Below are 13,347 nucleotides of genomic sequence, written 5' to 3'. Positions count from 1 at the left end.
CTGTTGCTATGCTGGTTGCTGTGGTTACATAATGACAAAAACAGCAAAATAAAAGTTCAGTTTGCAAGTTTGAATAAAAAGCGACAACTGAGTGAAAACCGTTGACTGTATATGAGAACTGGACTGAGTGACCACTCCCCCCCCCCCTTGGATTCAAAACAGGACGTACTGCTGGTTTCAACATGAAGCCAAAATACAATAGACTTATACTGAGAAATAAACAGCTATGACTGTCATTGTCAGAAGAACCATTCTTGCTCTGATCCTTTTTTGACATCTTCTTGATAATCCTAATTTTTGTTTCATGATATTTCATCTCAAGTGCAAGCTTTTCAAGTTATTAACTGGCAAGTCAGATGCCTTAATAACAGTATGTGGTCTCACATTGATCATTTAAAACGTTTGATTGACAAATCGGACCGATCCCCGCTCAGTGGTCAATGTCTGGTGGTGTCTACATCACAAAAACAAAGGCCACTATAGTGACGTCCTTTTGCTTGGAGCTGGAAACAAGTCATCATCTATGGGTGACCCCTACACTCACTCGGTCCAGTTCTCATGTACAGTCAATGTTGAAAAGAGAACCCTTCAGTGATACAACTTTGAAACACGGTAGTGGAAGTGTGATGATTCAAGCTTGTTTTGCATGTTAAGAACCTTGTAGTCGGTGTGACGAATGAATCCCTCTGGACCATCAGAATTCAAACCTAGTTTTCCTTGAAATAGAATTGTGTGGATGTACCACCGAGCAAGTGGACCACAGAACACAGCCGGATGGGTTATTTTCTGTTACACTGATGTCAAATCCCAAATAAATCAGTCATGGACAAACAGCAGCAAGCACACTATAAAGGCAGACAAAGGGTTGTAATGTTCAACCTGTAGTCATTGGTTGAATGCTGTGGCTGTAATTTAGAGGAAACTGTGCACAAGTATATGAAAACCTGAAAGGATATTAACATTTATTGTGTCAGTCGGCATCAACTAATTTTTTCCCCCTCATTCTGGGATCTGTAAAGAGAGGATTTCATTCCTTTGGGTACATCCTGATTTAAAAAAAAAATGTCGGATCAAAAGAGGATTTGATATTCTGTCTCCTAAAGTAAGTCATTGAATCTGTCCGCCAGCGTAACACACAAAAGCTTTCCTCTTGAGTCGTTTCCTTTGCCTCCATCGTGAATGAGCATTTGCAGGGTTAAGACTTTGTTTGTGGTCTTTGCGCTGCTGAAGGGAGATGACTTGTTTTAGGCGGCCATGTATTTGTCTCTTTCCCTTATTACAGTGGTGCTCCATTTTCATGACCCACATAGTTTAGGCAGAAAACCAGCAGCGTCTTATTTGTCTACAAAACAACCTGACTACAGCTCATGCATATACATTACCACTCCTACTCCCCATTAATAAAGCATGGAGTTCATTATGTTCAGTTTGTTGTTTTGCTTTTGTCCCAGTTTGTTGTTGTTTCAGTAAAACAGAACCAAACCAAGTTTAACTATATACCTACACAGATAGAATAGAATAGAATAGAATAGAAGAGAAGAGAAGAGAAGAGAAGAGAAGAGAAGAGAAGAGAAGAGAAGAGAAGAGAAGAGAAGAGAAGAGAAGAGAAGAGAAGAGAAGAGAAGAGAAGAGAAGAGAAGAGAAGAGAAGAGAAGAGAAGAGAAGAGAAGAGAGTAGAATAGAGGGTAGTGGAGGGTAATGAATGAGTTCTATGGAGAAGAAACTGTTGGATTTTTCTTAAAAATAGGGTTTTATGTAAAGTATTCTTTGAAGCACAGTACATTGTGATCGTTTTTTTTAAAGATTATTAAATAATAGTTTTCTCTTTACTTTAAAATTGTTATTTGTATTTTGCTTGAATTACACTATACTTACATGTTTGTAATTCCAAGTCAAACTCATCTTTAAAAAATAAAGCTAGACCCAATAAAAAAAATAAGTAAAATGTCAAGAAAGTCAGAAAAGGGATTAAAAAAAACCTTCCACTTATTTAATTTAAAAAAATACAAGAAGTAAAATTCAAATTAACTAACAGGAAATTTAAATGACCAAACACGGAAGTGAATTTCTAATGAACTACTGCCGCTCTGCAGAATAGATGTCCCAAAAAATGACACATGTTTTTGGATTTTGTCTAAAAACGGCACGATGTGTATATTTTTATAATTCTATTCAATTTCCTCATTCTTGAGCTCTGCCTTTTAGTCACATGCCTCGGAATGAGACGGTGAAATCAGGACATTGTAGTCAAATGCTTCATGGGTCCATGATCCCCTCAAACACAAACAGAATGATTTTTGACACAAATGATAGAAATGCTATAAATGTTTAAAAGACGGATATCAAACACCCGATGGTGTGTACAGTTGGCCCGGATCAGCAGGGGGAAACATTGACTGCATGTCAATAATAACTGGCTACACTGCCAAATTCATTTGGCACCGTGAAGGGGAAATACAGAGCTTTAAAGCCTGTCGTTTTTCTTTAATGTTCATCCCACAGGACTTGAAATCCTCTGAAATTGGCTCTAATTAAAAGTCTGTTCAACTAGTTATAGAGATAGATGTGTAATATCTTCATTCATCCTGCAGATGGCGACACTTTCACAAAATTTCCGTAGCAACTAAACTATTTTTTGCTTTAAAAAAAAGGGGGGGGGTTACACCATAGAATTGTGATGTTACTGAATTTGCATGCTTTTGATCATTAAAAAAATTGTCTTTAAGTTCAAAAAAGGGTTTGTTGTTCCCTGCAGTGGAATACCTGCCCTTGAGGACTCTCCTTTTATCATGATGGAAGCTGATTTTCCCCTTGATTCATCTGGAAATCCTGGATTCTAGTCTCTCTGACTTCCTCTTTGCTTCCTGATTGTTTTTTTTTGTTTTTTGTTTTTTGCTGGTATCTTCTGTCACTGTGTGAGCATTTAGGATTATGACAGCACATCATCTGACATTACCAGTGTTTTATACATTGACACCCAAATCATCTTAGGCTGTTGCTAAGTAACTTGAACATGTCCATGGCTGCTGCATCTCACACTAGCGGATAACATGGGGGTATATTTACATTTTATTTTTAGTGCTGTGGTAGCAAAGAAGGCCCATAATTTGACTAGACTGCAGCGAGATAGTAGGAGTTCCATGATTCAACTACCTTTCAGCCCCGCCTGTGAATGGTGGATCTTAAAAATAGGCCACACTTTCGTCAAATGTTTTTCTGTGTCACTTCCATTCCTGGTGGAGTACCTTTAGTTATAACTACTTTAAACTAAACATGGCCCCTTAACACTTTAACTTAATAAATAGGACATTTTGTAAAATCCCTCCCCCCTTTTTGTTTTGCCTTGAAACTAAACAGGCTTTGTGAAAAAAGAAGAAACTCAAAGAGTGACAATAAAAAGGGAACGAGGAAGTGACTTTGCTATGCAATGCATCTGGCATTTAAATAATTGTAGGTCTGAAGAGGAAACACTGCATCTTTACGGGGTTCACATTTTACCATGCAGAAATGGGAACTAAGAAGTTAAATATACCTCATTCACATTTAGTAAAAAATGTACTTTTAATAGAGCCTTTAAAACAATAAATATCTAATAAAGTAAAGTCCTAATAAAACTACTCAGCTACAGTAGGTTGTATTTATTTAGTCACTTTTTTGTTTTTAATATTTATCCAGTTTATTCTTGGTGTGCACAAAAACAATGGCACAATATATTTAACCAAAAAAATTCACTACAAATTTAAAAATAAAAAGTATGATGTTATATATTGTTAGAGTAAGAAATACGAAAAATAATTTATTAACAATTTGCCAATCACCTTTTTATAAAAACAAATCACACAGTTTTAATGTAATCCAAACAGGGGATTGTGTAACGAAGAGAATATTCTTTTATCTACAGCTAAATAAAAAAAAACGTTTCAGCTGATTTCACGAGTTAAGATAATTAATTTAGATTTATGGTACTGTTTACTTTTACTTTAGTTACTATTTGAATATTTACTTGATGGTTTATTTAATTTTTAATATAACAGATTGCTTTTGTTTATTTCTTCTACATAATAATAATATGTTTAATATATGATATATTTTAAATATTTATATATTTCGCTTTTATTTTGAAAAATGATTAAAAATTTGATTTAACCCTACATATTTTCTACCCCAGTAACTGTGACGTAAATGGCCGAAAAACTAGACTATAATAATTAGCATATAGAGTCAAACAGCAATAAATTGAATAAATAACAAAAATATGATTCCACGGGGCCTTCAGCCTACATCCACGTCTGCACCTGCCGATCCTAAAACGGAGGGAAGGGCAGTCAGTCAGTCAACGGCAGAGCCGGAAAATACCGAGAAAAGCCGAACGCAGAATTCCCTTCCTCTCTCCACTCAGTCGTGGTGCAAGCAGCCATGTTGCCGTGAGCTTGTTCCGGTATCAGGGCAGGATCGTGCGCACAGACGGCATTCGGGCACAGCTCATCGCCTTCTGCCTCTCCCGCCCCTGACACGCATCTCCGAACAAGAAAATCCAACTTCTCCAATAATGGATTGTACAACCTGATGATTCCGTCTTCGGGTGGCTGGGATAATAGTCGGCGTACCGACTGGACGAGCTGGTATATAGCTACACTGCAGTGCAGCACTGGTGGACGACCTTATTCCGATCACGCAACATAAGAAGGATTTCTGCGGTTTCCGTGGATTTGGAGTTTTTGCGGGTCGCTGTGTGGCAGTCGCCGCCGCTGCGGTCGCCGGGGATCAGCTAACCAGTTAGCCTTGCCTTGTAAAAGGACCGCTAAATTGGCTAGCTACATGGGCTAAAACCGTCAAACCAGTTAGCCAGCGCAACAAATTAATTTGGGGCTCTAAACCTACTATGCTGCCACTTTCCAAATTTCTATCTTTATTTTTCAAAGCCATTGCTTCGGGAATTTAACTTGGAATATTTCAATTGTTTTCCAGACTTGGGAAGGTCGAGACGTGACCGGGAATAACTTTGGCCTGAAAGTTTGTAGACACCGAACCTGGCTTCGAACCTAAGGAAACGTCTGAGCCACAAATAAGTCAGACAGACGGACGACGTAGTTTTGTTTTTGAAACATAAAATATATACATAATTACAAACATATATATGTATATACATGCTTTATGATAATTGGGGCCTTAATCGGACAGTTGGCTACCTTTAGGTTAGCGTGTTAGCCACCTAATTGTACCTTCAACTCAACCGTTGCCCAACTTTTTTTCTTTCCTTTTCAAGATAGCATAGGTGGCTAGCTGGTTCGACCATCAAAAGAAAAAGATATTAAACCCTATAGCACTGTCTGTTCAATTCTGAACACAGTTTGAATGGTTTTAGATACCCGCTAAACTGGAAACCTTTTGATTATCTTGTTTTTGTTCGTTAAGAAACATGGGACTATCAGTCGCTAGTACTAGCTAGTTTCTTCTAGCTAGCCGGCTAACTCCTAGCCTCGGATGAGGACTGGACTTGTTGATTCTCGGGGATATCTGTCATTCTTCTGGCTGGATAACACTGCACATCTGTCGGACGTTTCCCTCTATCATCAACTCCACGGGTGTTAGATGAACAAGAGACACTGACAGATCTTTATATTGCCTCGCTATTTTTTTCTTCCATCTTTTTAGAGCCCCCAAAGTCTTTAAAACATGTCAAGGGTCCCGCTGTTGCAAGTCATTGAAAACTCGACGGGGCAGGTAAGATTGTCATATTATACGAAGCAACATTTATGTTATAAACATTATGCTGTATATGTGGGTAGAGGCCCGACTTGGCCTTCATCGGTGTTTGGTTTTTCTCGGTCGGTCTTTCCTTCGCCACAGCAGTGATTCACCAGTTTGCCTACGCAATTACACTGGATTTCCCACTGCCTTTTAGCCCTTCAGGGCAGATTTGGGAAGCTGTTTAGTCTAAGTCTGATTCTTGGACGTCTTGCTGCTAGCCTTTTTTTTCACTTTAAACTGATCTTCTGACATTGCTTAATATTTAATATTCCAATTTACATAGCTTGAAGCTCTCTCTCCGAATCTGCAGCATTTATTTTTTTAATTGAAGTGTCTGAACAACATGAATTTGAAAATGTATGCTTCTTCTAAACTTTGATAGTGGAATTTTAGATCATATAGAGTAGTGGTGCACATAATTTGTGCTGGATTAAAAAAAAGAGAGAGAGAAATATCAAATTGGACTTCTTTTAGCTTAAAGACCCAAGATGGAAAATGTGTTTTTGGTGTTCTTGTGGCATTTTTCACATGATATAGTAGAAAATAGAGCTTAAAGTTGCATTTCTGAGTATTTATTAATTCAAATTGTTGTGAATCACAAGCAGGTGACAAAACACAGTTTAAAAATGAGCGTATTTGAGATGTAGACACATGTTGGGTGGGCCACAAGCTCCCTCCTTTGCTCCATTTTTGATGAATCCACTTGGAGAGATCCAAATATGTCTTTGTTTTCCTCATCCGCGGTGGCATCTGGCTTAAAAGTGTATAGCTCAAATATTGCTTGCCATCTTTGTTTTACTGGTAATGTTAGGTCGGGAGTGTGTTGGGCTGTAAACTAGCAGGAGAGCAGGAAAACGGAGAGCTCTCAGTTATGGGTGATGTTAAAGGGGGCGGGGTTGCTCTGTGACAATGGTCTTACTCACAATTCTTTGGCAAATTTCTAATGGATTACTGCTGTTCTGCAGAAACTTACCTAGAAAAAAACAGTTTAAAAAACAATTAGGCTTAAATGACATACGGTAATCATATTCAACACTAGGAGCGCTTTTAAAATAGTTTTAAAAATGATCGGTCTTTGAAAGGTTGGCATTTTGAAAAAGTTCATGATTTCAGCTAAGACTCTCCCATTAGTACAGATCCTTGTGCAGTACTACATTCTAAGTTAAACACTAGGTTTTTGTTTCCCCCCCAAATTTATCAAAAAAAGCTACTTGAAAATGGGTATTTTCAGTATTCACAACCATTTTCCTTTAGAGCTGTAATTTGCAATCTGTGTCGGATCTGCACTATTTTCTAAAAAAAAAAGCTTAGGTTTAATCCCCATATGAGTTTTTTCTTTTTAAATGCATGTCCCTCATGCAACAGTTTAGCAAGTAAATAAGTCTAATATGTTCCTAAAGCAGAACATTACACTTCCCATGCTTGGATTTCTTTTTGCTCTCTTCTGGTGAGGATTTTAACTATTTTTTTTTTTTAGCTTGTAGCTTAAAATGATATTGGAACGTTTATAAAGTGTATAAAAATAGATTTAAACCAAATAAAACTTCTAGATGACTAAAAGGAGGGGATCTTTATTAACCTTTTTTTTTTGTGAAACCACAGGTGGATTATCTGCAGATAAATGGATGTCAGGAGTCAGTGTGAGGGCAAAACTGCCACATTTCACAATTGACAGTGTAGAAAAAGAAAGCAGGTTGACGCTCAGCTGATATGAGGGCGTAGTCATAACTCTGAACATACAGGGAGGGACAGATGCTTGTTGGCGCATAGCTGCACCCTTATGGGAAAATAAAAGGTAGGAATGAAACTTTTAACGATGCAATTGTTGGTTTAAAGATTTATTGTACACTCAGAGTATGTTCACAAAACATTTGGATCAAAACTCACTGCAAATAGTTATAACGTACAGATTTATTATTCCAAGTGTCACATTGAGAATAAATCACACCTTTTAGTTCTTCTTTATAGTTTAAAGACTGATATTTGACTGAGAAGTGACAGCAAGTGGACATATGCAATAAACACCAGGTCGTTTCATTTTAGGACAATCATAAAGCAGGAAAGCGTACATATTATATGAACTATATGAAACTTTTTCTTGACAGACTACTGGCTTGACTGGGACTAAATTGAGTTTTTGTCTTGACTTAAAGTTAGACCTCAGCTGGAAAAAGTCCAAATCTTTTTTTTTCTTTTTAGCTTGGTGTAACTCTTCCATATTTAAGTTAAAAACTGAATCCCCTCTTTTACTTCTTTTCTGAAGCAACAACCAAAGTGATTGGTAATATATTAACAGATAAGGTGCTTTGATATGCCAAATTTTTTTTATTGTATTAGATTAAAATCCCTTTAAGATAACATATAAAAAAGAGTTGTGTTGATGTTGTTTCCTCAGTTAACAAGTTAACAGTCCTCTAAACCTGTGGCACTGAAGTAGAGCCATGTGGGCTTTCACAGTGCCAAATTTAAACCTAAACCGTGTCGGTACAAACACCTCCTAACAATTCTGAAGTACAGAAGTGATGAGGAGGGGGTGATTTTGGTTGTTTTTTTTAAACTTTTTTTTACCAGTCAACTGTAAAGTTTAAGTGAAATAGAATCCTCCAACAGGACAATCATGAGAACACTATCAAATATACAACCGAATGAGGGGAAAAAGGGCTCAAAGTCCAGACCTCACCCTGATGGAAATCAGTGTCTTATAACATCTGTTCATTAACAAATGTCTGTTGTCAAGTATTGAACTGAAACAATAAGCTAAAGGAGCAGATTCAGAACTCATGCTGATGACGTGACTCTCATAAAGGAACCAGTTCTACAAGCTGTTTTCCACACACCTCATGCATTAAATTGAAGCTAAATAAGTTACGTAGGGGGAATAAAGCCTTCTTTTTTTAATTATCTTTTTTTATTTGAAGTTAAATTAGTTCCCATCGTGCATCTTTTCCTCAAAACACAGCACCATCCAAACTTGTCTTTACTAGCGGTCTCCTGCTAAAGTTCTTTCCTCAAGACAAAAATAAATCCAACTATTGAAAGACCTTTTATACATGATCAGCATAATGTTTCATCGACAAAAGTGAAATGTGATCTGAACAGAAAGCCGAGTGAACACACAGCAAGTCATCTTTGGCAAACTGGAAAATTCTATTTTAAGTTTGAGAGCAGATGCCCGTTACGTAATGATTTTTAAATTGTTTGTAGGAGTAAATGTGAGCTTGAGCGTTTGCTTATCTCATTTGCTCATGTGAAGGATTGGCTACCAGTCCAATTTAACACCCCCGTGCTCCATACAGTGACATGTAGGACAGGGTCACACCTCCCTACAAGCCCACAAAAATAGCACATGCACAAGTTCATACTAAAGTTCCTACAATAAAAAGGCTTTTGTTGATGTTTTGACGAGCTGCCTCCCATTACTAAGTTTCACCACTAAAAATACTATCTTTTCATCACAACTGTTCTTTTTAAGAGTCGTATTATTAAAAACTGCTTTGATTAAAATCAAGTTTCAAGGCAGAAAGTCATTAAGAAGAATCTCTGAAAAAGAAAAGTCAGGGTAGAAGTTTTTTTTTTTTTTAAATTATTATTAAGATAATACTTTAATTGTAGTCTCATCTTCTTCTGTCTAAATTATAGGGATGCTCTCATCAATTAGTCAAGGTTTGAAATCACCTAATTTCCCCACATGCTGAACTCTGATCAGCAGTGATTGGCTGAACAGCGCCCTAAATATTTCTGATTTAAAACCTCTTTTTCTTCTCATGTCCATCAGTTCATATTATTTTGATATTTTGTTGAACTAAAACTCAGTGTTTGGCTTTTATTTAGCAGCTTTTCAGACTCCACAGCTAAACAGCGACTGCAGACATGTCTTTGTCACCAACTACTTCACAGTTGTGACCATAAAGTTTGAGTTTTGTCAATAGAAGAGCTTCCCTGCTGCAGAGCACAATATGTTCACCTCTCTGTCCAGAGGTTATTTGGAGGTTTTAGATCCATATTTTAAATGACCTGTTTGTGCAAAATACCTTGGCTGACTGGTGCAGAGTTGAGTGGGATGCTAATGTAAGGAGTACAAATTAATTATCCCTTTAGTAACCTAACAGATCAGCAGTGCATCAGTTCAGGAGTCTGCAGATAGCTGATGCCAGTTTCTAAGTTTTTATTTGAAAAATAAAGTAGTTGAGTTAAAAACAAGAAAAAATGTTAAACTAAGACGTAAACAAAGCTAAAACTAGTAAGATGTATACAGGAAAATCATTTTAAAAACAACAAAAACGGATGTTTGAATAGCAGAATTATATAACTTTAACTATACAATTTTATTTATTTATACAGATTGCAGGATCTAGATAATTTTTTGTAACCAAACAATGATTTACTGCAATATATGTTTTTTTTTAATGATTTGGCATTCAAGTGGTTAATTTTCTAAACTCTGATAAAAATGGTTTTACTGATTAAATTCATCTCAGAAGTTTACTTTTTGTTTTAATTGCTTTTTGTCATAAAACATAATTGCACAAAGTCCTGTGCTCTTTTCTGATAAGCCATTTTTATTTCTCTTTGACAGGGTACCAGTTAAGCAGAATCAACTACTGTAGTAATATGACCCATTATGTGATGTCCACACATGTAGACCCGAGGTCTTAAGAGGTTTACTAAAAAAAAATGTTTGTAAGAGGAAATGTACAACAAACAAAGTTATGGGCGACATGTTTGCATTTTGTCTTGCAGATATAAGTGGAGTGCAAGAACTCTGACAATGTAGTCCTGATAATGGCAGCTGATAAAAAAGATAAGCTGAATCGTTGATACGTCTAAACAATTTATCGCTTAAAAATCGACTTCACTGTTCTTGTCGGAAAAAATGAAAGAAAAAGGTGCTAAAATGACGCATTATCCATCAGAAGCAGATAAAAAAAATACTTGTGTATCATGGTATAGTCCATATTTAAAAATATAGATGCATCTGCAGATCGTCATACCCTTATTTCACATTTGTGTTGATCATTCTCTCTATGGAGAGAGATTCCTATACCCTGCTTGTGTTTGTCGGCTCAATACGGCCCATTTCCTTTCTCCAGCACACCACAGTTGAAACATGGGAGTGACTAGAAAGTTTGGGGTCATTGCAAATTCTTAGCTGGGTTTCTTGGCAGAAGTTCACAGATAGATCCTCCTACATAAACATTCTCTTTCAGAGGATGCATATAGACTTTTGGTGTCAGGTCTTAGGATACAAGACGAAATGGCACCGGACATGAGGGCAGTGCCAGTGTTGACGTAACTCTGTGCTCCTGCTGAAGAGTTGAGTGTACAGTATATTCTGAGCTGCTCTACTGATGTGTTGATGGGTGAAATAGATCTTCTGTGCTGTTTATCTTGCATCTGTTAAAAGGCTAAATTGAGTGAATGTGTTTTTTTTAAATCCTTTTTTTTTTGTTTTTTTACACTGAACAGAATTTGAGTTTTGTAGTTGGGTTAACTTTTGCAAGGCTGTTTTGCAAATGATCGCCAGCTTATCTGTTAATGTTTATTGGACTGCGGTTGTTCTGTAAGCTACAGACACACAGAGAAAAAACTGTATTGTCATTTGGTTGATATAGAATCAGTGGCAGAAAAGTGACCAATGAGGCATTTCCTCCCAAATTATGAGTGATATAATAAAAAAAGAATACGTGTTGCTATAGCTTTGGTAGTTTAGCTTTCTTGACATAAACACAAAAAATCTTTAGCACAAAGATTGTGATTTTCGTTCAAAGACTTAGAACATTTTGCCTACAAACTTATGGGTTAAAAGTCCAGCGTTCCTCTGTTTTCAGCATGTAAAGTTAACTGAGAGTAGGAGGAGTTTATTACATTTGCATCAGCTGCAGCACATGAGGAACTTCTTTAAAGATGTTTTCTGTCACTGGTGTAACACCAGCTTGGGGTGTTCAATTACAGCATTATTGCGCCAGAAAACTTGTATTTATATTGTTGAAAAACACAAAACATTGGACTTATGACTATATTTTCAAAATCCCGTTGGGTAATTCGTGTACTCACAGATCATATATAGTTCTTAAACATTATTTTTTATTTATTGAAAATGCTTAGTTTATATTTAAATATTCCAAAAACAATGCTTAACCATTGTTCATCTCCTGTGTTGACATGTTTGTCAACTTCCCCAGAGAAGGTTGTCTGATTTCCTGTTTTACAAGTTTCCCTCTAAAACTATACTTGCTCTTCGTCTGACACAAAGGCAGCTATAAATACTGGTCTGGCCTTTCAGTTATTATTATTTTTTTATGAAGTTGCGCATTAGCCAGCTGTACTGAATCCTGCTTCCTTCCACTGAATAGTTAAGTGTTTCTGAAAAGAAGTTGAGTGAAACACCAATTCATCATAGTAACCATGTTGAGAAAATGCAAAGCAAACCGCACCATATGGTTTTCTAGGTTTCTTTTGTTCACCCTGGTCTTATGTTTAAGTGAAACACTGAGAAAAGATGATGGCGCTTTAAGTCATAAAATGACAAAACCATTTGGAGCAACAAGTATAACGTAAATGCATGCATAATTGAGGCAGTTGCCTCTTCCAATACATTTTTCTTGCACATCTGTACTCTGTATCCAGATCCTGAGAAAACACAGCAGCTACTATTTCTAATCTTTTCTTTCTCTTCTTTAGAAGTCTGAGTAAATTTTAAAATTAAACAATATGCTTCCAGAGCCTACACGAATAAGCATTTTCAGATTGTTTAACCCTTTAACACCAAAGCTTTAGTTTCAGTTTTTACATTCTTTCAACTACCGTTGCTCTTCAACGCAGTTTTGTTTTCTTGAATCTCGACTCATAGATTTTATTTAAAAATAAGAGAAAAATGTGGCCAATTTAACGGATGTATAGATGATAGAGCTGTGGATCGTTGCTCAAGTTTTGATTTTTTTTGATTTTTTTGATTGATTTATTTCAAGCATTGTAGTCAAAGCAATAAAGAATATACACATATTTATCAAACTCATTACATAAATGATGAAATGCATAGATTAAAAAGACAGAAAAACAAAACAAAAATGTCACTTAAATCAAATATGCTTAATTAAATACAGTGATCATTAACTAAAGTATAAGTAGAGTTTGATTTATTGCTTAAAAAGGAGTGGGAAGAAGCAAGCTTGTATAATCCCACCCCTACTGAGTTCATTCATTTGATAGTTTAACAGTGTTTTTAAATGCGGTTCTGATCAGAGAGATTCTCTTTAAGTAACAAAATCCAGTGCCTAGAAATGATTGATGATTTTCAGAAAACATTCATTCATGATTTCAGTAAACAGTAACGGTACCGATATGTAATAATCATTGATTATCATTAGAACACATGATCACATTAAACCAGTAATTATTGCTACACATTGCAGATCAAGTAAACAAAATCAATGGCTTATTGATTGTAATTTAAACATTTCAGTAATCATTATTGCACATTACAATGTAACACTCAGTGATTAAGTGGCTATCTGTTTCAATTCACAAATCTAGATCATCGATTCAGAGCAAACCGTGACTCTTACTATCATATATATTATGTTTAAATGGTTGTTG

The 13,347-nt window shown here is 36.1% G+C and overlaps 1 protein-coding gene across 11 annotated transcripts in view; it reads left to right on the top strand.

The window, feature by feature from the left end:
• The first annotated feature begins 4,386 nt into the window (after positions 1-4,386).
• The window catches only part of mark2 (microtubule affinity regulating kinase 2), a 53,463-nt gene continuing 44,502 nt past the window's right edge, over positions 4,387-13,347 (top strand). For 4 of the 11 annotated variants that reach the window (XM_011487421.3, XM_011487412.3, XM_011487418.3 and 1 more), the window contains exon 1: positions 4,388-5,724. In XM_011487421.3, the coding sequence (XP_011485723.1) occupies positions 5,677-5,724 (48 nt within the window). In that variant the 5' untranslated portion in view covers positions 4,388-5,676. Of the gene's footprint in view, positions 5,725-13,347 lie in introns of all 11 variants that reach the window. The other 7 variants (XM_011487416.3, XM_011487415.3, XM_011487413.3 and 4 more) reach the window with 4 other exon arrangements.

The sequence above is a fragment of the Oryzias latipes genome, chromosome 18, assembly GCF_002234675.1.
Source record: "Oryzias latipes chromosome 18, ASM223467v1".
NCBI lineage: Eukaryota > Metazoa > Chordata > Actinopteri > Beloniformes > Adrianichthyidae > Oryzias > Oryzias latipes.
The sequence above is the reverse complement of the archived record's forward strand: the minus strand, read 5'-3'. Positions and strand labels throughout refer to the sequence as shown.